General features: G+C 47.1%; 2 protein-coding genes across 12 annotated transcripts in view; both read left to right on the top strand.

Moving 5' to 3' along the window:
* Nucleotides 1–3,843, top strand: part of kif21a (kinesin family member 21A) — a 28,471-nt gene extending 24,628 nt beyond the window's left edge. For all 10 annotated transcript variants that reach the window (XM_078082908.1, XM_040162267.2, XM_078082910.1 and 7 more), the window contains 6 exons: nt 623–797; nt 977–1,141; nt 1,693–1,810; nt 1,955–2,125; nt 2,248–2,447; nt 2,568–3,843. In XM_078082908.1, the coding sequence (XP_077939034.1) occupies nt 623–797; nt 977–1,141; nt 1,693–1,810; nt 1,955–2,125; nt 2,248–2,447; nt 2,568–2,658 (920 nt within the window). In that variant the 3' untranslated portion in view covers nt 2,659–3,843. The remainder of the gene's footprint in view (nt 1–622; nt 798–976; nt 1,142–1,692; nt 1,811–1,954; nt 2,126–2,247; nt 2,448–2,567) is intronic.
* Nucleotides 3,844–7,747: 3,904 nt separating this feature from the next.
* The window catches only part of LOC120809504 (copine-8), a 37,739-nt gene continuing 21,750 nt past the window's right edge, over nt 7,748–23,736 (top strand). The window contains exons 1-4 of one of the 2 annotated variants that reach the window (XM_078082903.1): nt 7,748–8,605; nt 14,960–15,000; nt 19,250–19,296; nt 19,926–20,029. In XM_078082903.1, coding sequence (XP_077939029.1) covers nt 8,523–8,605; nt 14,960–15,000; nt 19,250–19,296; nt 19,926–20,029 — 275 coding nt within the window. In that variant the 5' untranslated portion in view covers nt 7,748–8,522. The remainder of the gene's footprint in view (nt 8,606–14,959; nt 15,001–19,249; nt 19,297–19,925; nt 20,030–23,736) is intronic. The other variant, XM_078082905.1, reaches the window with a different exon arrangement.

Here is a 23,736-nt window from a genome sequence, read left to right as displayed (position 1 = left end):
TCCTCCCTTGACCCTGTCCGTCTCATCAGCATTGCTCTCTCGTCTGCTTCTCACGGCAAATTTATTAAGCGTCTGACATGCTGTTATGCTTTAACACAAGGACCAATCAAGGCTGACGGGGATAAATTTAGATTGTCATGTGCGCCGTGTGCGGATAAATGAGCTGACGGGATGAAGCGATATTGTTCGTACGGCTTAACTCTCCTGGTGAGGGAGTTTTTATGATGATAAATGGCAAATGTATCAGCAATCCACTGGATGGAAGTTGTCATCCTCTGATAAAGTGGCTTCTCTTTCTGACTTCTATTTTGTTTTTGTTGTCGACAAGATGTTTTTTTACTTAGCTGCATTTCCCATCAGTCTCCATCCTGAGTTACATTCTTTTGCTCCAGTATGAATTTCTGTATTCTAGTGTAGTCTTCAAATTGCCCCTTATTATGCTATTTTTCTTTCTTTTATCATGATTGTCTATCCTCAGTTCAAGGGCAACTCTCAAAGTCAGCAAAGTTCTATAAAAGCCGTCGTTGGCTTCTGACCTCTTCTGCACAAAGTTTTCCTTGTGTCCATCCTTTGTATCTCCACTCTTTGCTAGTCGTTGAGATGACTGTGTGTCTCCTTGCAGACCGGACCTGCAAAGTGTGGAACCTGGTGACGGGTCAGGAGATAATGTCCCTGGCCGGTCACCCCAACAACGTGGTGTCTGTGCGCTACAGCTCCAGTCTGGTCTTCACCGTCTCCACCTCTTACATCAAAGTCTGGGACATCCGGGACTCGGCCAAGTGCATCCGGATGTTGACGTGAGTGTGACGCTGCTTTTGGCAGGTTCTCTAGTAGCTCCGTGCATCAAGTGACAGAAGGAGCTCTGCCTGACTGAACTGAAATGATTTCAGAAGAAGTTATGTCATGTGATCTGTAATACCTGATTAATGTCACGTGTAAAATCCCTGAGTGAGCCGATTGACACACCTGTCTGCAGGTCCTCCGGTCAGGTCAACGTCGGGGACGTCTGTTCCTCCAACACCAGCCGGACGGTCACCATCCCGGCGGGAGAGAACCAGATCAACCAGATCGCCCTCAACCCCAACGGGACGGTTCTGTACGCCGCCGCCGGCAACTCCGTGAGGGTGTGGGACCTGAGGAGGTAAGCAGAGGGACCCAATAAAAGGTCGTCCTCCTAACTACTGTGGCCAGGGGGGTTTTAGACTATTAGGGAGACATCTTCTCAATTGTTTTGTAAATTATGATGCCGGAAAAGGTCTCTAAAGGAGTTTGGGGATCTCCTGATGCTTATTTTGTGCCTTCAAAAGAGATGTTTTACTTCTGCAGAGAGGAGGCCCAGCACGTAATCCTCCATCATCATTCCTGTCAGCCTGCGATGTGTTGTGAGATTAATGCTAAAATGCAGAGTGCCGATGTTATTACCATTTCTGCATAACCGACATTGTGAAATAAGTCACGGCCGAATTGAAAACCTGACTGGTGTCCAATCCGAAGCTGTCCCCGGTCTTTTGCAGACAGCACGCACACATTTTAATGAATTGTTCCTCTTCCTCAAAGAACATTTGATAATCAGCGGTCAAGATGACTAATAATAAATTTAAATAAGGCGAGAAGATTGAATGTTCCAAACTTTACTCCCAACCTTTTGTTTACCCTTTCGCTATGAAGACATTATGTTCCCGTCTTTGTCAGATTTGCATCGACGGGGAAGCTAACGGGCCACCTTGGCCCTGTGATGTGCCTGACTGTGGATCAGTCTGCGAGCAGCCAGGACCTGGTGATCTCTGGGTCCAAAGACCACTACATCAAGGTGTGTTTCCCCCTGGATCTACACCCAGCACACACTCCGAATGTTTCTTTAGAACACCATCGCTGTGAAGTGGATGAATAAAGAAATAAAGATGCATATGTTCTTGAGTGTAGAAAGATACTAAGAGTGTTCTGCCTGTTGCAGCTGTTCGACGTGACCGAGGGAGCTCTGGGGAGCATCGGCCCAACGCACAACTTTGAACCTCCCCACTACGACGGCATCGAGTCCCTGGTGGTCCAGGGGGACATATTATTCAGCGGCTCCCGAGACAACGGCATCAAGAAGTGGGACCTGGACCGCAAAGACCTGCTGCAGGTACTGGGCCGAGGTTTGGTGTTTGATTTGATGCTCTGCAGCCACGGACGTGCATTAAGAGAGCCGGGGCTCTCGCAGACCTGTCGTAAGGGTTAACACCTCTCAACCCGTCTCTCTGACAGCAAGTCCCCAACGCCCACCGTGACTGGGTCTGCGCGCTGGGCGTCGTGCCCGGCTCGCCGGCCCTGCTGAGTGGCTGCAGGGGAGGGGTGCTCAAGTTGTGGCACACGGACACGCTGGGGACTCTGGGGGAGCTGAAGGGTCATGAGAGCCCCATCAACGGGATCGCCACCAACAGCAGCCACCTCTTCACCGCCTCTGAGTGAGTAACCCGCGGCAACCGAGTGCACGCACAAGCCAAAAGTTCAAATGTTTGTCGAGCAAGACGACAGCCAAAGCTCGACTGAAACAATGTCCTCTCATTTTCTCTCTCGCCTTCCAGTGACCGGACCGTGAAGATCTGGCGTGCGCGCGGCGGGCTGGACAGTGCTCCAGAGGCAGCCGACGCCGGGGACGAGGTGACCAGCAACTGAGTTCCCCTGAAGCCTCTTTAGATGCTGCAGCCCTGCACTTTGACCCGTAACCCCCCCCCCTGCACCTGCAATGTGACCTTTATGAGCCAGTCCCGTCTCACCACTTCGCTCAGACGCTCGGAGGGTCGGTGGCTGGTCCGCCCAACCCACAGCTCCAGTTTCTTGGGATTGTTTTTCTGCATTCAATATGCAAATGAGGCATGAAATTAAATACATGCTAATCTGCTTACATTTCCAAAATGATGATAACCAAACAAAAACCCTGTTAAAAATGCTTGTTTCATGATTATATGTTTGAGTCTAAGGTTTTTTCAGTAGTAATTTTCAATCAACGTGAAATAAGATTAATTACTGACATTAAGACATTATTACTTTTGGTGAATTTAGTACAAATCTACGGCCGCAAATGGACGACGTAGTCAAATAAAGACTTTATAATAGAGGCAAATCATATAATTAGATTATAGAAGCAAAATAACCCCTAAAGGCAAAGTGTTTTTTTCCCTCGAGTGTCTCTCATTAAACAAACAAGTTCACTTGAGACACACTACCCCCCCACCCCCCACCCTCTCACCTTCAGTCTATATGTTAAACTAACTGGCTGCAGCTGTATCGATGTTGTCATGTAACTGTCAGAAAGCGAGCACGCCTCAACTAATCCTTTCCCTGTAATCCTTTCACTCTCGAGCACTTTTAGTCATTGACGTGCACTCGTCGTCCATGTGTGTGAAAGCGTAATTTCTCTGGAATCTTCTGGATCTTCACTTCGTCGTCTTAACGCTACAAGAGGGCTCCTCGTCGCGGACCGATCCTCAAGGATGGGGGTTGAGGTGGGGGGGGGGAGGGGGGTCTCTCCGCTGACGTCACCATCCCCTCTGAATGTTCGCTGAGCCAGCAGTCCTTATTCAAGTACAGATCTAATGTGTGTAAACAATGTATTTAAACTAAATGAATGTTAGTTTTGTGGGACCACAGAGGGGTGATTTGGGAGGGGGGGGTGGGCACGGAGCTTCTGCTCCAATGATGTGGCAGATTGTGTTTAGATTTCTCACTCTTTCTTTCTTGGTTCCGTTTGTCGTCCCGGGCGTAACCTCTGGGGTTCTAGGGTCCCCTGACGGCGGACTCTGTAGCGATTCTAATGTCAGACGCCTCGGTGAGAATAAACGCTGTCTGGCAAAAACCAAACAACTTGTGTTTCTTCTTTCTTCTGTCACTCAATTATTGGTGCTGTCTCTCAATTAATTATTGATGCTGTGACTTTATCTGTAAGTCACTTATTTTATCTACCCTAAAATCAGATTCAGTATTTTCTTTGTTTCTCAACCTTTTTTTTGGCAAAACATTACTCCGAGGCCCCCTTTTAAGCTTTTATCAGCCGTATACAAATGGTTTATAGCACACTATGAGTGCTTATTGATGCACTGGATTAACCGCTATAACTCTATTATTACACCTTTCCTTACCCCCCCCCCCCCCCCCCGGAAACCTGTGTTTGCTTTCCCACTTAGAAGGGGGACCACCAGATGGCAGTAGCGGCCCCTCCAAGACTGACCGTTAATCCTCGGATCTGTGCAAGAATTGTCTCGCTGACGTTTCAGTCATTCGGCTGATGAGTGTGTTGGTGCTGTAGTCCCCCCACTGACTCGTAGAATCACAAGCACTGACCCCCCACAGGGTCCGAGGGGGCTTGGCCCAGTTAGGTGTCCAGCCTCAAACACCAGAAACCAATCTCTGTGGGCTGGTTAACCTCTTTTTACCAGCAATAATTATCCTGTTTAAGCCCAGTTGTCTGAGGATACTTTTTAATTCAATAAGATTTTCAATTACATTTTTTTTATTTTTAAGATTTTAAGTATCTTTCCGTGCACTAAAGTTCCAACATATCAACGCAAAACAATTCAATCAAAAAAAAACATCAAGTGCTGCCTGGCCCTGATGTTACTATTATTGTAAATCTAATAAATATATAATAACAGCTGCTCTTCATGAGTTTCTTTTTTTGTCTCTTTTACAAGACCCAGAATGTGAATAAATCATCATAAAATAATCATATTTCTTTGTGTAGCCCCTTTCGTACACAAAAAGCAGCTTACAGGGATTTACTAGAAAGGAAAAAATAACGATGGAGGTAAAAATGATGACGATTTGAACACAATGTTCGATACAGAGAGCTGAACACAGGCCTTCCTGATTTAATACCTGGTCATCGAATGCGTATCATTTTTCAGCCACTTCAGAAGATCCTCCCTTACAGATGTGAGTAATACATCTTATATACCCATCTATCTCCCTGATATCTGAAGCCTCTTCACTCTGACCTCCGATAACCCCGCAGCATTCTTCCAAAACCATCGAACGGAACAGAAACCTCCCAAGTCTCAGATGTGAAGCTGCTGCAAAACCAGCCAGGAACCCCCCCCCCCCCGCTGAGACTTGGTGCAGCCGCTTAATGGGGGACTCGGGGAGGGGGAGGTGCATCAGGGTCTACTTCACAAATCTGACAGGCAGGACCAATCACCGGCCTCCTGGTGTGTGAGCGTGTGGGTGGTTGCGTCGGTTGAAATTGACCCAGACGACCCGGCAGAAGTTTTCACGGCAACTACAGAGAAGTCTATGGATCGGCTCGTTTGGACAAGCCGTCACATGCTTCTTTCTCTCTCTCTCTCTCTCATCCAAGTCCATTAATCCTCATTTAAAAACAGCCCAAGCAGCTGTTTCTCAAGATGCAGAGATGTGCACTTCTCTGTGACTCGGGGCCTTGCTGCAGCTCTCCGCCGAGCAGATCCGCGCCCCCCTCCCTTTCTGAACCGAGTCAGCAGGAACTACACTTGAAAGACCCTTTTTAATACGGGACTGTGTTGAATCACACCTGGTGACACGCTGGGGCTTCGTTAGAGCCTCCGTGCCCTTTAATCAGCACAGGAATGAACTTATCTTTGTTTTGGACCTGAAAGTCGTTATCATTGTCTTTGTCGTGAAAGTTGTGACCTTTTGTTAAATGACTTGATTACTTTCCCTTTGATTGGGAACAAACGTAGCAGAAAATGTCAGTGTAGCAGCTATTTGATTAACAAATTCATTATTTCAGTCACTTTCCAGTATTTTAACATTTGAACTTTTATAAATGTGCGTATTTTGCTGCTTTTACGTGTCTGCTGTTACAATAAGTCAAACATCTTTTGGACGGTTGAAAAAAAATGCTTGATTATTTTAATAACTTTGGAAACTTCTGGATCTTTGGAGTTTAAACAAGGCACCACATGTGCTTGTAACAATGGATCCAGCGGCGGGGCCGAGGACGTTAACGCGTCGTGAAGAAGCTCTGCAGACTGTACTTTTCTGGATAATTAAGAGAAAGAGAGATGAGGGATTCATTAGAAGCCTTCACAGCAGCTTCACACTCTGATAATCTGAAATCTATTTGTGTCACTGAGGCACGGATATAACACCCGCAGCGCAAAAGCCCAAAACTACTTTACAGTGGGGATTAAACCCCAGATCAAGTCATGCAAGCATTTTGATTAAAGGCTGACTGCTTGCTCAACTCAATCTTCATATTCAGATATTAAAGAACTCATCTTTTTAATATTCTAAGAATTTTGACACACCGCCTCAATCAAAACGTTTCGCGGCTAAAATGCATCCAAATAATTCAAATGTATCTTTGATTAAAGCGGCTTTATGGAGGCGCTGATCACAAACTGGATGAATTCAAAGAAATCACACATTTCTTGTTCATCTTTCCCCCCAAAAATACCATCAAGGAAAATAAGGGCATTTTTAATGTTAGTTGTTATAGAAGCAGAATTATGTTATTATTTTCCTCTGAAACTGATGTTTGTGCTATATCTTGGTTAAATGACGAGATTGGTTACCGATTGAGGTCATTGTTTGGACTGTTAGCACTGATAGCTGCTGGCTCAGCAGTTTGTAAGTTGAGACAAGTAAATATGGGAAGATATAATTGTTTTTTCAACACTCATATTGATTCAATTGCAAAATTGTTCAAAAGTAAGTCCTCAGCTTTACTTTATGTGAGCAAATATTGACACATTTGCTAAACCAAGGGGGTGAACATCAGACGTGCTAAACATTAGCATGTAGCGTCATTGTCATGTTAGCATGATGAAATAGCATTTAGCTCTGACAAAGGCAGCAGCCACGTGGTGGGAATACCAGACTTGTCTTTGACTCAATAATATTCAAATAATAACAGAAGACCTGAAAATCCTTTAGCGACATTTGCAACTGCTTCAAGGGCTTTTTGAGACAAAAAGATTGGGAGCTCTATGGAAAAGGAGGTTAAGAAGTTACCTTTTGATTCAGTGAAAACATTATCACCCAACAGAGGAACAAATCAGCTCCTAAAACAGGTGTTCGACCCGTAGAATGAACTATCCGTCAATTTCTTCAGATTAATTTGAGCCGACGCACACGGTTCCATTTTTGGCTCCGATTTCCATGCTGGGCTGGTTAATTGGGTTTGTTTTGCTCCTCAGGTGGTCTTTTGACATCTAGCTCTGACTCTCATCAGCTCCAGTGACACACCTTTTTACCCTTTTTCTCACTCGAAATGAGCACAGAAGAAACAATCCCCCGTGGGACCCAATTTATCCGCTGTAACGTTTGGGTCATTGGGTCATTTTGTTATTTTTTTGAAAATTGTTTCTGAACTCTTCTTTAAGGATGTGTAAACCCCACTGTTAGTAGTATTAAATTGCATAAAATCCAAACACAGGTAATTTGATTTTCTCCCCCCAATAAATATAACTCAGTTGGCTCTCCTGGGAAAGATAACATTTAATATTTAAAGCCAACTTTTTTCTTTTCTTTTTGTATCACAAAGAACTGTTGTGAGGTAAATTAACTTTTGGTTTATTAAACCTCACCCACATGATTAGAGGAGCTCATAACATTAGTGCAAACAAGTAATTAAATAACAAAGGGGATCCTTTTTTGGAGCGGTAATTATCCCCCTCCTGCGGGGCGGAGAGATCCTTGAATTGCAACAAGCACACAGATCACTGAAACAACACACAAAAGGAACCAAGCCTGGTTTGTTTGGTACAAGAACCCAGTTGGGAACGGCAATCACAACTGAAACATAAGCAAAGCCTGGACGTCTCCATCGTGGCCCTCTGCTCTCCTCCAGCTTGTTTTCTTGTATAGCGCTGAGTAAGTATTGGTATTTATATTGTCAAATATATACAAACAATGAGGTATTGGTATATTTTTCTAATGATTGGAAAAATATTTAAAAGAATTTGCAGAACAACGGCATGTTCGTCATCATCTTCCTTCTGAGTTCTATAGACAATGTATACCTACAGTTAAGGTCACCTCTGTGACCTCTGTGTTAGTCATCCAGACATGAAATTTATGTGTTTTAAACTTGACTTTAACTCACAAAACCACAGCCCAACATTCCACCAAATAGTCCAAACTAACCTGCACCTGATCGTTTGGCCTCAACTGGTTTCTCTAGAGAAGGAGGGATGTGTGTCCGTGCAGCTGTAACAAATAGAAGTGCGTAAATACTATACACTCCCACTTGGAGGTTGGGGGTGTGTGCGCGTGTGTGGGTCCTCCCCCCTCACACCGTCCTCTCTCCTCCGGAGCAGCGAGGCGCACAGAGACGCGACTCCGGCGCGCTGCAGCTCCTCCGCGTCTCCCCCTCTCTCTCCCTCTCCCAGCAAAACAAACCAAGGCTCACTGTCTTCTCATTGCCAGTGCTACCTGTGTGTGTTTGTTTTCTGTTTCTCTCTCCCCATTCACCCCCATTTTCCTCCCCCGTGCCGGCTCCCCTCATGCCGCCGCCAAAGCGCCGGATCCGGGGCCATTTGTGACCGAGCCGCAGCGTGTGGATGAACATGGCGTGCATCGGGGACGCGGACCCTTTCACCGCGGCGATACCGGCCACCAAAGTTGAACTTACGGTCTCCTGCAGGTGAGTGCAGACCGCTGGCACGTGTGTCCTTTACGTGTGAAAATGTGAGATAGTTTGCACATTTGACACCTCGCAGTGAGGGACGAGGAAGACGCACCAGCGTCCTTTTCACTGCTGTTGGAATTAGATTTGAGCCTCATTCCTGTAGGGCGCAGTTCTCTCTTTGGTCCTGGAAGTTGGGTTATGATTCATTCAGATGTGGAGCTAAAAGGGCTCACGGTTGACATGTCCTTCCTGCAGCTGTGTTCCGGATCGACGCTTCGTGCACATCTGCGGGAAGATTATATGTATTTCTTCTGGCGCCCGGTAAAGATTTCGCCTCGAAACAAAACTCGCTTATTTTGATTCTCGTTGTGCGTGCAGACTGATGAAGGGCGCATGGACTGTGTTTTACCAAGCAAGGTCCTTTCCTCTCTCTTACTGTACAGCTGATAGTAGAGGGTCGCACTGTAGATGTAGGGGGGTGGGGAGGGATGGGGGGGGGTTCTGGATGCTACAGCTGGAGAGCCGAGACACTTGAGTATAAACGCAGAAAATCAATCAATAGCAGCTTAAATATATATATCCATTTTCACTTTTCACTCAAAAACACAGATCGTCTCTGATCGCCCTTTGAGAATTTGCTGTTTTCATTTGGAGACGCCTTGGTGTTAATCCACCACCAAGCCAGAACAGGACGGAACGGAACAGGGGAGATTATTTTCTTGAGTAAGCACAAATTCCCACCACGGTTTCCCTAAAGCACAAGCTAACGCCTCTGTATTGAGCTTTAGACAAACCCAACCAAAGGTATTTGATGAGTGCCATTCACTGGGCAAACAATAAGAAATCAATTTCCTATTAAAATAACTATGCAACGCTTCTAAACGATTGAAACATTCATGCGTCATCTGCTGCTCTTATTTTGATGTTATCTGTAAATCTGTCAGTGAGTAAACTTGCCACCTTGGGTTCTCTTCATGGACAAAACCTTGAAAATATAAATCAAATGTTGATGCAAAGATGTAACAAAAAGCACAGCTGCAAGTGGTGAAAATATGTATATTTTTATAAATAAATATAAAAAATTTCACATTCATTATTGTTTCATCAAAGTGCAGCCACGTTACGTAATAATTGTTACAAAAGTATCAATTCAAAAACGTTGGTATTGCTCATCCCATCCATCCATCTTCAGCCGCTTCTCCGGGGTCGGGTCGCGGGGGCAACAGCTCCAGCAGGGGACCCCAAACTTCCGTTTCCCGGGCCACGTCTACCAGCTCTGACTGGGTGATCCCAAGGCGTTCCCAGGCCAGTGTAGAGATATAATCTCTCCACCTGGTCCTGGGTCTTCCCCGGGGCCTCTTCCCAGCTGGCCGTGCCTGGAACACCTCCCTACGGAGGCGTCCAGGGGGCATCCTCACCAGATGCCCAAACCACCTCAACTGGCTCCTTTCGACGCAAAGGAGCAGCGGCTCTACTCCGAGCGAATTATTATTGCTCATCCTGTACAACAACAATGCATTTGAGCACCTCTACTTGCACTTTGTAAATGTGCTTTAGCTTTTACATTTGAAAGAAAAAGCTACAAATTCTCATTTATGAAAAGTTGTAACGAGCAAATCTTTGGCCTAATACACTGAAAACATCACAGTATGGCATCAATATGTATTCTACAAACAGCGTTTACAATCTCCAAAGTCTTAGGACTAAGTTGTGCTTCTTCAATTTTAAATGTATATTCTTTTACTGGCAAACTAACTTGTGTAATTCTGTTACGAGACAAATACCGAGGCAAAGAACAAAGTCTTTGAACTGAATTATCTCGGGGCTGACCTAGAATCAGCCAGCTGCTGTTGTTGTTGTTTCATGTCGGTCTAAGATAAAAGCCCCATAATGACTCCACGGAAGAAGTCCTCCCGGTAATGACCTGAGCCATTTCCGAGATCAGAGCCGGTGTAGATGTTCCAAAATGACGAAGCCACCGTTCGCCAAAGAATATATATGTAATTGTTCTTTTGAAATAATCTCAACTCGAAGAGAACGGCCCCTCTGTGACAGAGAAGCTCTGGTGTTAAGAGTTATGAATCATCCCAGCTGTTCTTACTGGAACATAATGTGTGAGATTCCTCGCATGTGTCCACGAACAGGATGAATTATAGAAAAAGGGGATGGACGGGGCTCTCAGGGACAAACCGTAGCGACATTTCTCTCACGGTTGCAGAGGCGTTTTGAGTCTTGAGCCGTTAATTGTGTCTTGTTCTCCCTTTTTTCAAAAAAAAATGCTCCGCTTCCATCAGTATTCATTGACTTCCTAAAAGAACACCAAAGAAATCCATCGACGTCTCTAATTGGCCACGTCTGCTATTTAAATAGCATTAGCTTGTTGTTGTGTGACCGGCACAAACAAACCGCGGAGGGATCGGTGGACCGCCGCCCCCCCCCCGTGCTGAAAGAACGAGCGCCACAAAAACACAAAACGGGCAGTGCGGTCGGGTGTCTCCGCATGACGGATGCCGTCCTTCACTCGATAACGACGAATCGCGCCCGTCTCGTGGCGTAGTCGAGCAGAAGAACTGACAGATCGATTAACTCCCAAGTCCAATGTTGTGCGTCTCTGGGAAGCAAATCGCCCCCCCCCCCCCCCCCCCCCCGCATCCCACGCACCCCCCGCCGCACCCGCCGTCTGCTGCGACAGCAGTTTGACTGATGAGGGTCTATCACTTGTGATGGCGAGGCCTCGAACACACTCACACACACACAAGCAGATGGCGTTCGTGGATACAGCGAGCAGGCCCTACTTAGCTGAGGGGGCGGGGACACCGCAGTGACCTTTTGGGGCACGCGGGGGAGAGAGAGAGAGAGAGAGAGAGAGAGAGAGAGAGAGAAAGGGGGGGGGTGTCTTGTCAATGAATCGACGCGGCACATTGAAGGCAAGCGGCGACCCGCCGTGAGGCCGGTCGATGCATCCCGGCCCGAGGTCGTGCTTCCCCACGAGGAAGAGGGCGAGGGGGCGCGCGAGGGAGACGAGCAGCAGCTACGGATTCTTTTCAGCGGAGATCAACGCGATTACGTTCTCAATGAAACATTTGACCGTGAAAATGTGAGAAATGTTCGTCACGAGTCGGAAGTCACTGGATCGCTGAACGCCGCCACGCGGCCCGAGGCCTCCCGAGCGTCTGATGCTTGCCGTCATTTGGCCTTTCCCTCTTTCGCTCCTCCGACACTGACCATAAGCTGCTCCTCGGATTCTGCCGGCGATGGCGGCGACGGAAAGGCCGCTGATTTCTCCCACTCGCAGTGACGAGCAGCGGCTCGTCGAGGAAAACTATTTTTATCACTATCACGGCCGATTGTTGCAACGCTTTCGCGCATCGCAGGAGTTCAGCGGGAACAGAAGCTGCTAACAGATACTTTTAATGATGGCAATTATCCAAATAATTGGTCCAGCTATTTGCACACTGTACTTCCTGGTTACATTCCCCCAAAACCTAGCAGCTGTAGTGGAGGGGGAGCTGACGATGTCTCTCATCTGAGGGGGAGGTGTGGGCAGGTAATAACTGAGGGGGGGGGTGATTGGAGGAGAGTTTATTATTAGGACTAAAGGAAAATCATTTGTATGATATCTGTTATAGTTTGTTTGTTGTTTCATTTTAATCTTTATCTTTGCAGCTACTCTCACACGTTTCCACCCGATTATTTATTTAACTATATTTATGCACCAAGAGCTTTTTTTACTCAAGTTAGAAGTGGAATGCAGGGGTTTTAGACAAATTCATTGCTTTAGAGCACCGTGCCGGTAGGGACGAGGAGGCAGATCAATTAAATGTAAAAGTGAGAAAATAGAAGACAGTCCTCCCAAAGGTCATCGTCCCAGAGTGCTGCTCCGGCTCGCTCTCATCGACGTCGGATTCCTCCGGTCCGGCGTCGGATGCGCGTCCCACACACACACGTGGACACACACACAACCTGAGAAAATCGTTGAGACTTAGAAGAGGGTCTCAGGCGCCACAAAGGCGGATTGATCTTACACAGCTCAGAGTTTTCTTCAGACTCGATTGACCTCATTGATCTGGCGCCATCCTCCCGGCAGGACGAGCCCCCGCTGTTCATTACCGAGGGGGGGGGGGAGCTCTTTGATAGATCTGAGAACGAGAGCTGTCTCCTCTCCAATGGTAAACAAACCTGCCCGGTGGGGCGGGGGTCAAACCGGGGGGACTCTGCTCAGGCGATGGGAGGGGCCGCCCTCGCCGAGGAGGCGAGGAGGGTTTTTCTCGCTGGTTTCTCCCAAATGCAGGCACTGCATCCACCTGGTACGATGCATCGGGCTGATGGAGGCTGTTGAATGGTCAAAAAATGGTTAGTGTGTGGTGGGGCAATTTCAGGGCTGGAGGGGCTTTTGAAGTTATAGGTTTAACAAAGCAAAATAGGATTTGATCATTCTTCAAAGATATTTGCAATAAAATATTCATTACTAACAAACAACATTAAAAATTTACATTTGAATAAGTCTGGCTGCAGTAATGTCCCTTGTATTTTTGAAGAATTACCTCTGAGCCCCCCCATTCCCCCCACATACAGGTATTTAAAGCGCCAGCTGGCATGTTTAGGGGCCCGTGATGTAACCACTGGGATCTTAAATGTGGTTCTGGTGTCGAGGAGGGACCGCTCTCCTGAATGTTTGATGAACGACGAGGCACTCTGCCCGGACCGCCCGGGCCTTCCCGGGCCGCCCGCGGTGGAAAGGGCTTTTTAAAGAGTCGCCCGTCTCCATTGGGGCCAGGTGGGGGCCCCGAGGGTGCGCGTGAATCAGAGGGAGGTCACCGCCTACGCTCGCACACAGACAAACGAGTCCCGTCTTTTGTACGCTGTCTCCTTTTCCTTCTTCTCTCCCCTCCTCCCTCTCGAGCCTCGGCTCGTGACCCTCTGAGACATTTGTCCCACTTGGCGGGTGGATCCGCCCCCCCCCCCCCCGATTCCATCGCTTATTATCCTTTATTTAAGGTCTTGTTCCCTGACGGCGAGGCGGCTGGGCGAGGCGGCTGACCATCCGAGGGCCGGAGGGATCAGCACAATGCGAGGCCCCGATCTAGATACATCACCACCCTTCAGCGGCTTCGACACACCCGCCGCTCGTCAGAGCGCCCGCCCCGCAGCTAGCACGATAGCAGGAGCCGTCTCTGTCGCTCTCCGTCAGCAGAGCCAATCAAAAGCCCGGGACACTGGTTTGTTTGTGACGTCCACCTGAGGTCAACGTGGCGCCCAAAGAACCAACACCTTGTTCCAATGGCCGGTACCACGCACGTGTTTACTGGACGTGGTCTTGGCCGTGCACGTGAGGGACGTGAGCGTAAGGATGCTACGGCGGGTGTACGATGGATCTGGTCTCAGATCGGAAAGAGAAAATGTTCCTTTGAGTCATTCTCGTTCTGTTGTTTCTAACTGCTTTGGAATGCAGAGTGCAAAGTTTGGAGGGCTTATTGCAGATGTTTCTGCATTTGTCTTCACACTTGCAGGAAATGTTCCTTCGAACGAACATTAACGTCACTAAAACGACTCTGTTTTAGGGCATCGTGCGAAGAAATGTCCTGAGGAAAATACATAATTCATGTGCACGTGTAGTGTAGTAGGCTTGTTTTTCTTGTACGGGGACTAAAAAGGGAGGACGTGTCTGCTTCCGTTTCATCAGTGAGGACATGTTTTCTTTCTGCTCTTATCCTCTTATGCTTTAGAAATACTATTTAACTCTATTTAAGTACTACTATTTAAGTAGTTTCCTACTATTGTGTCCAACGTATCAGTCCCCCCACCACCCCCCACTGTCCTCCTCGTTACCCACCCCTTACAGCAGGACTCTGTGGGCTAAACGAGTGGGGAAAAAACCCCACTGACGCAAGCGGCCGGGTTTCCCTCCCCCGAGTCTTCCTTCCCTGACTTGTCCTCCTCGCCTGCATATTTCATTCTCCCGGAGCTGTTTAACCGCGGAGAACCGCTCGTCGATGCTCTCCGGTACATTTACCCCCCCCCCCCCTCAATAAGCAGAGACTTCAGAGTGTCATGTAAATTTCATGCCAGCCTCCGCTGTTGTTTTTGGCACCCGTGGAGTGCAAAATAGTGGGAAATAGGTCCAGTGCTTTGCTTTATTCTCTGTATTGTTTAAATCTAAATGTGCTCAACTTTAAGCTGGATGTTACAGTCTGATTAATGTTTCCGCCTCCAGGACGAGATTGAATAGCTTTAGTTCATCAAGTCAGAGGAGGGCTGTCATCGTGGGACAGTAGCCGGGGCTAATTAGTCGACAGTATAATAAATAACTGCTGTATGCATTTATCTTTGATGTCAATGTGGCTCTTTGTTTTTTTTTTTTTTTTTCAGAAACCTCCTGGACAGAGACACGTTCTCCAAGTCTGATCCAAGTAAGCTTGACACACACACGCACACACACACGGACACATTTACGGCTGCAAACAGAAACACGCACCGACAAACATCCACCACATGTAGACAAGTGGCTCGCATGCACAAACACACACACACACACACACACGGTGTACTTTGCTTGTGTGGATCAGTGGACATTTGCATATGTCAGGGGTCGTATTCGTCAGCGTTCTCTCCCACCCAGTGTGAGTGAGGGGAACCAGATCATCCCAACGCACAAACCACTTCCCTCTTACTGATTAAAGGAAACACACACACTAACTCACTCCTGTATTTACTCAACTTGAACTTGAGTAAGTTTACAGAATTACATATAAAAAATCTTGGTAATTCGGTATTTTATTTTTTCTACTAAACAGAGCCTGAACGCATCATAATGCAACTTCATATAGCCTCATTAGCTGTTAGAGCCGCTGGCGCCACCACCACCAGCTCTCCTGCTCATTTGTTGGATGTCGTTGTTTGTTGGATGTTGTTGTTGTAGCATCATCAAGGATGAGGTAGTGGAAGGCATCGTGTCCGTGTGAACGCTGTGCACTGGCAGCTTAATAGATATATTTATAACTATTGTCTCTAGCTTGAGCTTTGTTTTTGGACCATAATCCCGTTCACCCTTGTTTTTCAATGTACTCAGTTGGGAAATTTCACCCCACCCTCACCCCCCCTCCCCAAAACGCTATATCCATCCCTGTAAAACATGAGGCTATTGACCCGGAGCAGTCAATGGTTGCATAGACTAACCTGTATGCAGGTTCATTTTAGAGATATGCTTCCTTTACGCCTCAGGCTTTTATTGTGAAAGGTAAACACCCGGCCTCTCTGAATGCTGAGAATAGATCGATCCTCTCACACTGACTCAGCTTCACGGGCACATGTGCACACGCAGCCCTGAAGATTGCAAAGTAGTTCCTCGCTGTTTTCTTCTGTCGTGTCGGCTTTGTTTTCTGCAACAGACTGTGACAGTCCCGTCTGTTAAAAGCCCTCTATAAATAAAAAACACAAAGGCGGGAAAATTCTCTGACTTACGAGGAAAAGAGAAAGTTGAAAATTCATGTACCGTTTTTTTTATTTTTTTTTTAATCCCACTTTTCTTCTGGCGTTTTGGAAACCGTGCATATTTATTTATTTATTTTCCCCAGCATCACCTCGCTCCATTCCCAAAATATACGCCACTCTGCCACCTGGGTGCCGCACAGTGGAGCCGAGCGCTGTGCGTGAACCCATAACTGATGCGCTCGCCCTGGAACGGCGGGTTGGACCTTTAAGTGTCAGAGAGAGGAGGATGAGCATCCCCGCCCGCCCCCAACATTCATGCAAGGAGGCACTTGTGCTGCGTCCATGTCTCTGCTCTGCTGACAGCACTGGCCCCAGTCACACAGCATTAGAGCGCCTCAGCAGAGCCCCCCCCCCCAACACACACACATACACACACACACACACACACACACACAGATACACACAAAGTGCACACATTCAGTGCCCTCAGGCAGGCTCACGCACCATATTCATATTAGCTCATAAAGCTGGGCAACAATCCAGGGTTTTGTGTGTTTAGTGTGTGTGTGTGTTTGTGTTTTAGCTGCTGCAGGAATGTGCTTTGATCAGTGTGTTTTAGCAGATTGGAAAAGGGCATTTAGAAGACGGGAACATTGCACCTCCGGTATCTCCTGCATTGGAAAACAGAAAGCGGTGATGTCGGTGCTATTGTAGCCGCCCCCCCCCGCCCTTCACATCAACATCATCATCATCGGCCCCGATGAATTGAAGACTAGAAAGGGGGCCGGTACAGATGGCGAGCATGTGATTGATGTGTCGCTATCCCCTCTCTGTGCGATAACGCAGACACCGCGTGTCACCCGATGTTTGGCTGCGAGATGAAAGGACGACTGTACATTCATCCAGCTGAGCCCCGGCTCGCTGCACACCACCCACAATGCAACACATCCAACGTATCCAACATCCAGCCGGGCATGACAGTCTGCCAAAAAGCGGCAACAGTTTCAGCACCAGACGCGGCGTAATTAGGACCCTTTTTTGTTTTGGGTTTGCACGCAAAAACAGGGACTTTTTTTTTTCTTTCTTTTTTTTTGACACGCCTGTGAGGCAGAAAAAAAGGAAATGCTTTTAATAATAGAACTTAGCCGGGCTCAGCAGGAGATTCACTCTAAAATATGGAAATGTCATTTTTCGGGAGAAACTAAACAAAACTGTAATTCATCAGATTTCCACTCAAAGCCACAAAATGAATGCATGATTAAATCAGTCAAGTAATTTCATCGGTAGGTGGTAGCTCATACACTAACTCAGGCATAAATTTACAAATTAATGCTGTAATTAATGATAATCCATGTCGCCTCAGTGGAAGGTGTTGCCTTCGTAATCAGATGATTTTTTTAGAGTCTCTGATTGCTTCACGTGTTTTTATGCTACATTTGAACAGTTTCACTTTTCGGCTCCAGTGAACTTAATCTCGTACAGTTCATCTTGATTTTTAACCTCTTACGTTTATTATCCTTCACTCTTTGCATTGTAAAGCTTATCCGACTACAATATAGATGTGCATGTTCGATCTCCACGTCTCCATCCACTCAACCCCACTTATGTGGACAATTTAATTGAAATCCAAAGTGGTTCCCTCCGCTGTAAGCTGCAGAGAAACATTGCATCATATTTCTCTCTAGATGCAACAAGCGAAGGTCAGCTGACCACGCATCAGAAGGTCTTAGAATGACATGATGTTGTCTTTGGAGGCGTTATCCTCCGTGCAACTTCCTGTCGTCTCCTTGTCGCCAGGCGGTTGCTGGGTTTCTTCTTCCCTTCCTCCTCCCGGCGTCCGTTTTCTGACAGGGTTTTTGTCGATACCGGTGAAATGTAACGACCATGTAACACAACGGAACACCGCGACGAGTTGTGGAAGGAGAAGAATAAAGAGCGGCCATCTCGGTATTGTCTTTGTAAGAGCACGAGACAGTTGGGTCTTAATCTTGTGCAGAAGTGGGCGACACTTTGTGACACGTCCAGCGAGGCTCCTAACCCTAATCAGACGGCGGCCCTCAATGTTTGACAGGCATCAGCAGCTTGTTAAGGGACACTCGGGCCACGTCCGTAGTCCTCCACATCATTCACTACCACCTCCTCGCTAGCTATGGACGTCTGTAGATTTTTTCCTCGCGTTGCCAAAAGTTTAAGTTTCCCTGATGCTGCGTTCTGTATACGTGTGGGGCTTTTATTGTGAAAGGTAGAATGCAATGCATGATGGTATACATTGCACACTATACACTCAACAGTTTAGATATCAGGGTTTAAAAAAAAATTCCGTCTCCAGTTCCAACTTTATTTAAATGTATCCAACTGGATTGAATGGCCCCCACTGTTAGAGACTATTAGAATTTAGACACTAGAATCCATCATCAGTACTAGTTATGCTACTTTGGACATTCAGATTCTTGTTACAAAATGAAGTGATGAACGCATTAATGCACCAGTAATTGAATCATATCATATATGTATGTTATTTGAAATGGGCCATTCTGTGTAATGAGTATGCTTTTGGTTAGTATATCTAGATGTCGCTTCATTTGAGTAAAATTTAGAACGCAGTATTTTTACACTGTGCTTTAATGGACTTATTAATCATCAAACTTGGTTTTATTGATATAAATAGTGATGACGCAGAAAAATCGTCACGAAATCGCCAAGAAATGGTGTTTTATTGCAATTTTAATCTGCAGCACTTGCACCGTTCCGACGCCCTCTACCAGTGAAATCCCATTTCCAAGTGTGCGCTCCTCTGGGTGCTTGGAGCGCTGAGTCGCTGCCATGTGACCCATGTGTGCGGATTCCGAGAACGCTGCTCGAATGCAAATGAAATGTCATTTTAGTGCCAGCTGATCGCCTCGCTGTGTCTCCCACCAGCGGCCTGCGATCCAAAAACACTCCTCGGACGGAGAGTGACGCTGGAACGTCAACAGGGAGAAGTCTCCTCCACCCACACAGCCGCTCGCTGACACCACCCAATGCCCCCCCCCCCCCGCCCCCCCCCCCTCTTAAATATCATCATGCTGCAAGGCAAAGTTCTAGTGACATTTAATTAGGGAGTTTTACTGTGATGTTGGAGTCCGGGGAAAGGACAGCATCCCGGCTGTTAAATACTCTTCGATCGGTCTAACCATCTCTTGTTGTCGCCCCCTCTGCCCCTCCTCCCCTCTCTTTGTCATTCAACAGTTTGTGTGCTGTACACTCAAGGAATAGCCAACAGGGAATGGAGAGAGGTGAGTGCACAGTCCTGCCCGGCCATCTTTTGTTCGGCGAGCGTGCAAATGAGTCGCTCTGTTCACGTTGGAATGTTTGTGGGACAGAATCCGGGTGCGGCGCGTAAACCCGGGAGGACAAACCAGAGTCGTCCAAAGGACGTTTGTCACGTCAACGCTGTCTCTCTCTCTCTCTCTCTCTCTCTCTCTCTCTCTCTCTCTCTCTCTCTCTCTCTCTCCGTTTGGCATGATTGGCCTAATTGCCGTCGGGGCTCTTTCAGAACAGCAGCCCCCTTTTTCCCCTCAGATAGTGGTTTGAAAAGCACAATTTACATGCAGATTGCACATAGTGGCAGAGAAAAGGAGAGGACATTTGTTTTTTGCAATGCGGCTTTACTTTAAAGTCTGTTTTGCGGGTGGCGCAGGGGGAAAGGTGATGCTGTTGTCTCAGTCCAAACGCTGCATCTTGTATAAAGTGGACACATTTGACTGCGCTTACGCTCAGCACTTAGAGACTCACCAAAGGATCGGCCTCAGAGGAACTTAAGCACTTAAGACTCAAATGTCTCAATATGCCGCATTAATTACAGGACGGGTACTTTTTCCTCTGTTCTTCTTGTTGTCATCACCTGTCTGATTTTGTCTTCCAGTTTGGACGAACAGAGGTCATAGACAACACCCTCAACCCCGACTTTGTGCGCAAATTCATCCTGGACTATTTCTTCGAGGAGAGGCAGAATCTACGCTTCGACCTGTGAGTTTGACAATTGACTCGCGTGTGTTGGTGTCCGTGTGTGTGTGTCTGTCTTTGTGTATTTGCGTGTGGAGCAAAGTTGAGCTCGGACTGAAATATTCATGGTGCGGAGATGTAGAAGTCTTCTCCCTTCTTGAATTGAAGACAGCTTTTCATGCCAGCCTTTCCAGTGGCATCTCCTTTTGAGTTCACGCGACGCTCGGAGACAAAACAATTCAATCCACACGGTGAATTATGCACTCTGCGTTTTGTGAGGATCATGCTCCATCTGCACTTTCTCCACTCGGCATCCACTGAAAAATCTTCAAGGATCCGATCGCATGAAATCCGCTGCCTGTGATCGAGGCCCTGTCCGGTGAAGTTATACTTTCGCACGAGTCGCTCGCGGTTTTGAATGGCGTTCAGGATTCTGTGCGGCGCGGGAAAAGGTGCAAAGTGACAAACAACCTCCTTTCAGCACGCGGGAGATCGCTCGGCCTTAATCCTTTCAGACCTAAGTGCGCCTTTTGACACAGTTGATCATACAATTTTAATTGACTGCCTGGAGGAGTGGGCAGTGTTTCTACAGGGTTCTGGGAGACTACGGTTGGTGGACCACAGACGCTCTCAAGGGGGGGGGGGGGCTGAGGAAATTCTGAGGTATTTTAGCTTTACTGTTGTTTCCAATATTCAACTTTATGCTGGGAATTACTTTGACACTTTGACACAATATACTACACAAAAACTATGTATTATTTAGTATTATATAGACTAATTAGCTCCACTTTTACCAACCGCGACATGAATGGATTAATGTATTGATTATTATAATGCAACCACCGTGAATAAACTTCAAATGCATAATGAGTATACTTGAACTTTTTGTCTTGTAAGTTCATTTTGATGATAATACTTTATATATGAATCCATTTTGGAAGCAGGGCTTTTATCTCACACGGGGGTGTCACAAACATGTTGAGTGAATAAACGGAGCACCGGCCTCCCACTCGATGAGTGTAAAAATACCATTGGTTCATCATGAAACTGCTGGTATAACACATAAACCCATTTATTTTACCATAAATCAACAAAGAATACGCTCTTAGTGACGTTTTTACACAAACATCAAATAGCATAAGACAAAGCGAGGACGTTTGGCACGTGGGCGCAAATTGTGACTTGACTGGTCGAGCTTCTGTAGTCCAGCTGGTGGCCGGTTCTTTATCTTTTGGCTCAGGACGTGAGAGAGTCGTGCTTTTAATTGAATAACAAATTGGTTCATCAGGTGGCAACGTTTGTTGAAATGGAGGGAAATGTCTTAATTTAAGCTGTTATAATATATTCAGGTCCTCTTGTCCACATGAGAAACACCTGTGCTTTGAAAACGTCATTTGTCTCCTCACGTGGCCTTAAAAGTGGAGCCGTCCAAGTAATTATGATAATATCTATCTTTCCTCTATTGTGTTCCAGCCTCACCCATTTTCACTGATGCCGCCCCCCCACCCCTCCAGTGATAGCTCATGAAATATGGAACGGCCCTTCTGTTTGTTTACTTGTCGGGCCTGTCAGCGGAGCCACACGCTGCTCACGAGCTGCAGGGGGTCACGCTGAAGGTCACGGAGAGAGGCTAGCTGTTGCTTGTGTAGGTGTGTGTGTGTGTGTGTGTGTGTATGTATGTTGGGGGGGGGGGCACTGTATTTAAGTTGTGTATGCAGCCTCTGTGAGATGGAGTCGGTGTGTATACCTGCAGGGATGTAAACATGTGTGTTCAAGTGTCTAGAGGGTTTTGACATGTGGCGGGTGGGGGGTCCAATTCACGGTGTGCAAGTGAAGCCCGCTCAAATTATTGTGTGCTCGGCAAGGCAAATAGGAATTATTGGTGTGATTCTTTGGGATAATGTGTTAATGTGTGTGTGTGTGTGTGTGTGTGTTCATTGGGTGTGTTTTAGCATCTGAATGTATATTCCATAGTATCGTGCAAGATGTTTAAAGCTAACAAGCAGTCGGCAGAGGAGACGGAGTATGATGCTGTGTGTGAGTGTGTGTGTGTGTGAGTGTGTGTGTGTATGCGCGCGCTCCCTGTTGGGCTCGTTGTGAGTGGGTCAGCATCAGGCCCCGGTACTTCCTGCTGGGCTGATGGCCCTACAGTCCCTCGCAGTGAGGACATTGCTTGTCCCCGGCTCTTGTCTGACTTCACGAAAAGAAAAAAATCTCCGAAACACACACACACACACACACACCTTCGTGTTGTGCTGCCACACACGTGCAGTGTGCTCATCACAGAACCAGTGGTTAACCTTGCTTTCCTCAGCCTCTGTCGAGAGGTCTGCATGTCTCTCCTCCCTGCAGCCCTCCACCTCCTCCTCCTCCCCCACTCGGCGCTCCACGCAGCTCCCATCCCATGCTCTCTTTACCCAGAATCCCCCAAAGCCAAGACACAGCCAAGTGCTCCTCTTCTTTTTTCCAATTGAAGCTGGAGAGGCTCACCGAAGCCACGTGGAGGGAGGTGGGGGGGGTTCTCTAATCACGTGTGGCCAATTGGATTAGACCTGTGACGTCGAACACCCTCCGAAAAGGAATAAAAGAATTCTGCTCACAGGAATTGGGTTGCTCCACTCGCTCCAGGATATTTCCTCCTCATCAAAAATCGTCGAAACAATTTGAATTTCATGAGAACCGCCGAATTGATTAAGAAAAATGCTTATGTTCCTTTTTCGAGGGAAGAAAACGAGAGCTGCTGGTTATTTGATAGCACGGCACTGAATGTGGCCAGAAGACTGCACGTTCAGATTAAAGTGTAATCACTTCACTCAAAGGATTCCATAAAATAGAAGAGGCCCCTCTCATGCCACGAGGAGGACAATGTAGAAGCATCTCACAATCAGCTATAAATAGGAATCTATAGGCTGCTCTATAGAACTGACACTCAGTTCTATATGCTACAACATTAGAACCGGGATTAAATCCCACATAAACTGATTCTGAAATAATGAAATCCACACCTGATTTTCTGACCTACTTTCTAACATAGCGTAAAAAAACCTGTTAATTCCTCCTTCAAAGTGTTGTAAATCTGATCGTTATTCGCTATTGTTCATTGGGCTTCAGCAGGTTCTGTCCAATGCAACAAAACGTGGATCTTCCAGAGAAACGGCTGCGTGACCTGAAAGATGTTATTCCCTTTTCATCACGTATTTTTTATGGCGGAGCGCGACATTCAGGGAAACCTGTCGGCACGCATCATGGCACGCGATGCGCTAATAGAACCTCTTTGTAGCATCTATATCGGCCTGTGTGACGCGCTCCATCAGGGGTTTCACGGGGCTGTGAGGAGGCGGAGCTCAAGTGTTGCCCCCCCCCCCCCCCCTCCATCCCTCCCCTTTCCCTCGTTTGTTTGTGTACCGTCATTAGTCATCATTGCTTAGTTCAAACTACCCCCCCCCTCCCTTCCCCCCGTCCTTCTCCGCAGAAGAGATCCTGTCTGGCCCAGTGCCGATGCAGAGTGATGTCATCCACATCAACACAAACTCAGTCACACAGCAAATGTGCACTCACGAGGCGCCGCGGGACGAGCACTCCTGCACACACTCACCCGTGTCTGTTAGTAGGTGTGTGTGAGGTGGTGTGGGGGCGTGGGAGGGCTGGGGGGGGGACATGTGAGGCCAAATCATCACTATTACGTGGGCACTCTGTATCATTTACTTGTTCATATTGATCAGTCGGTAATG

Source organism: Gasterosteus aculeatus, chromosome X (assembly GCF_964276395.1).
Source record: "Gasterosteus aculeatus chromosome X, fGasAcu3.hap1.1, whole genome shotgun sequence".
Lineage (NCBI taxonomy): Eukaryota > Metazoa > Chordata > Actinopteri > Perciformes > Gasterosteidae > Gasterosteus > Gasterosteus aculeatus.
Note: the sequence above shows the minus strand (reverse complement) of the source record. Positions and strands in the feature narration are given on the sequence as shown.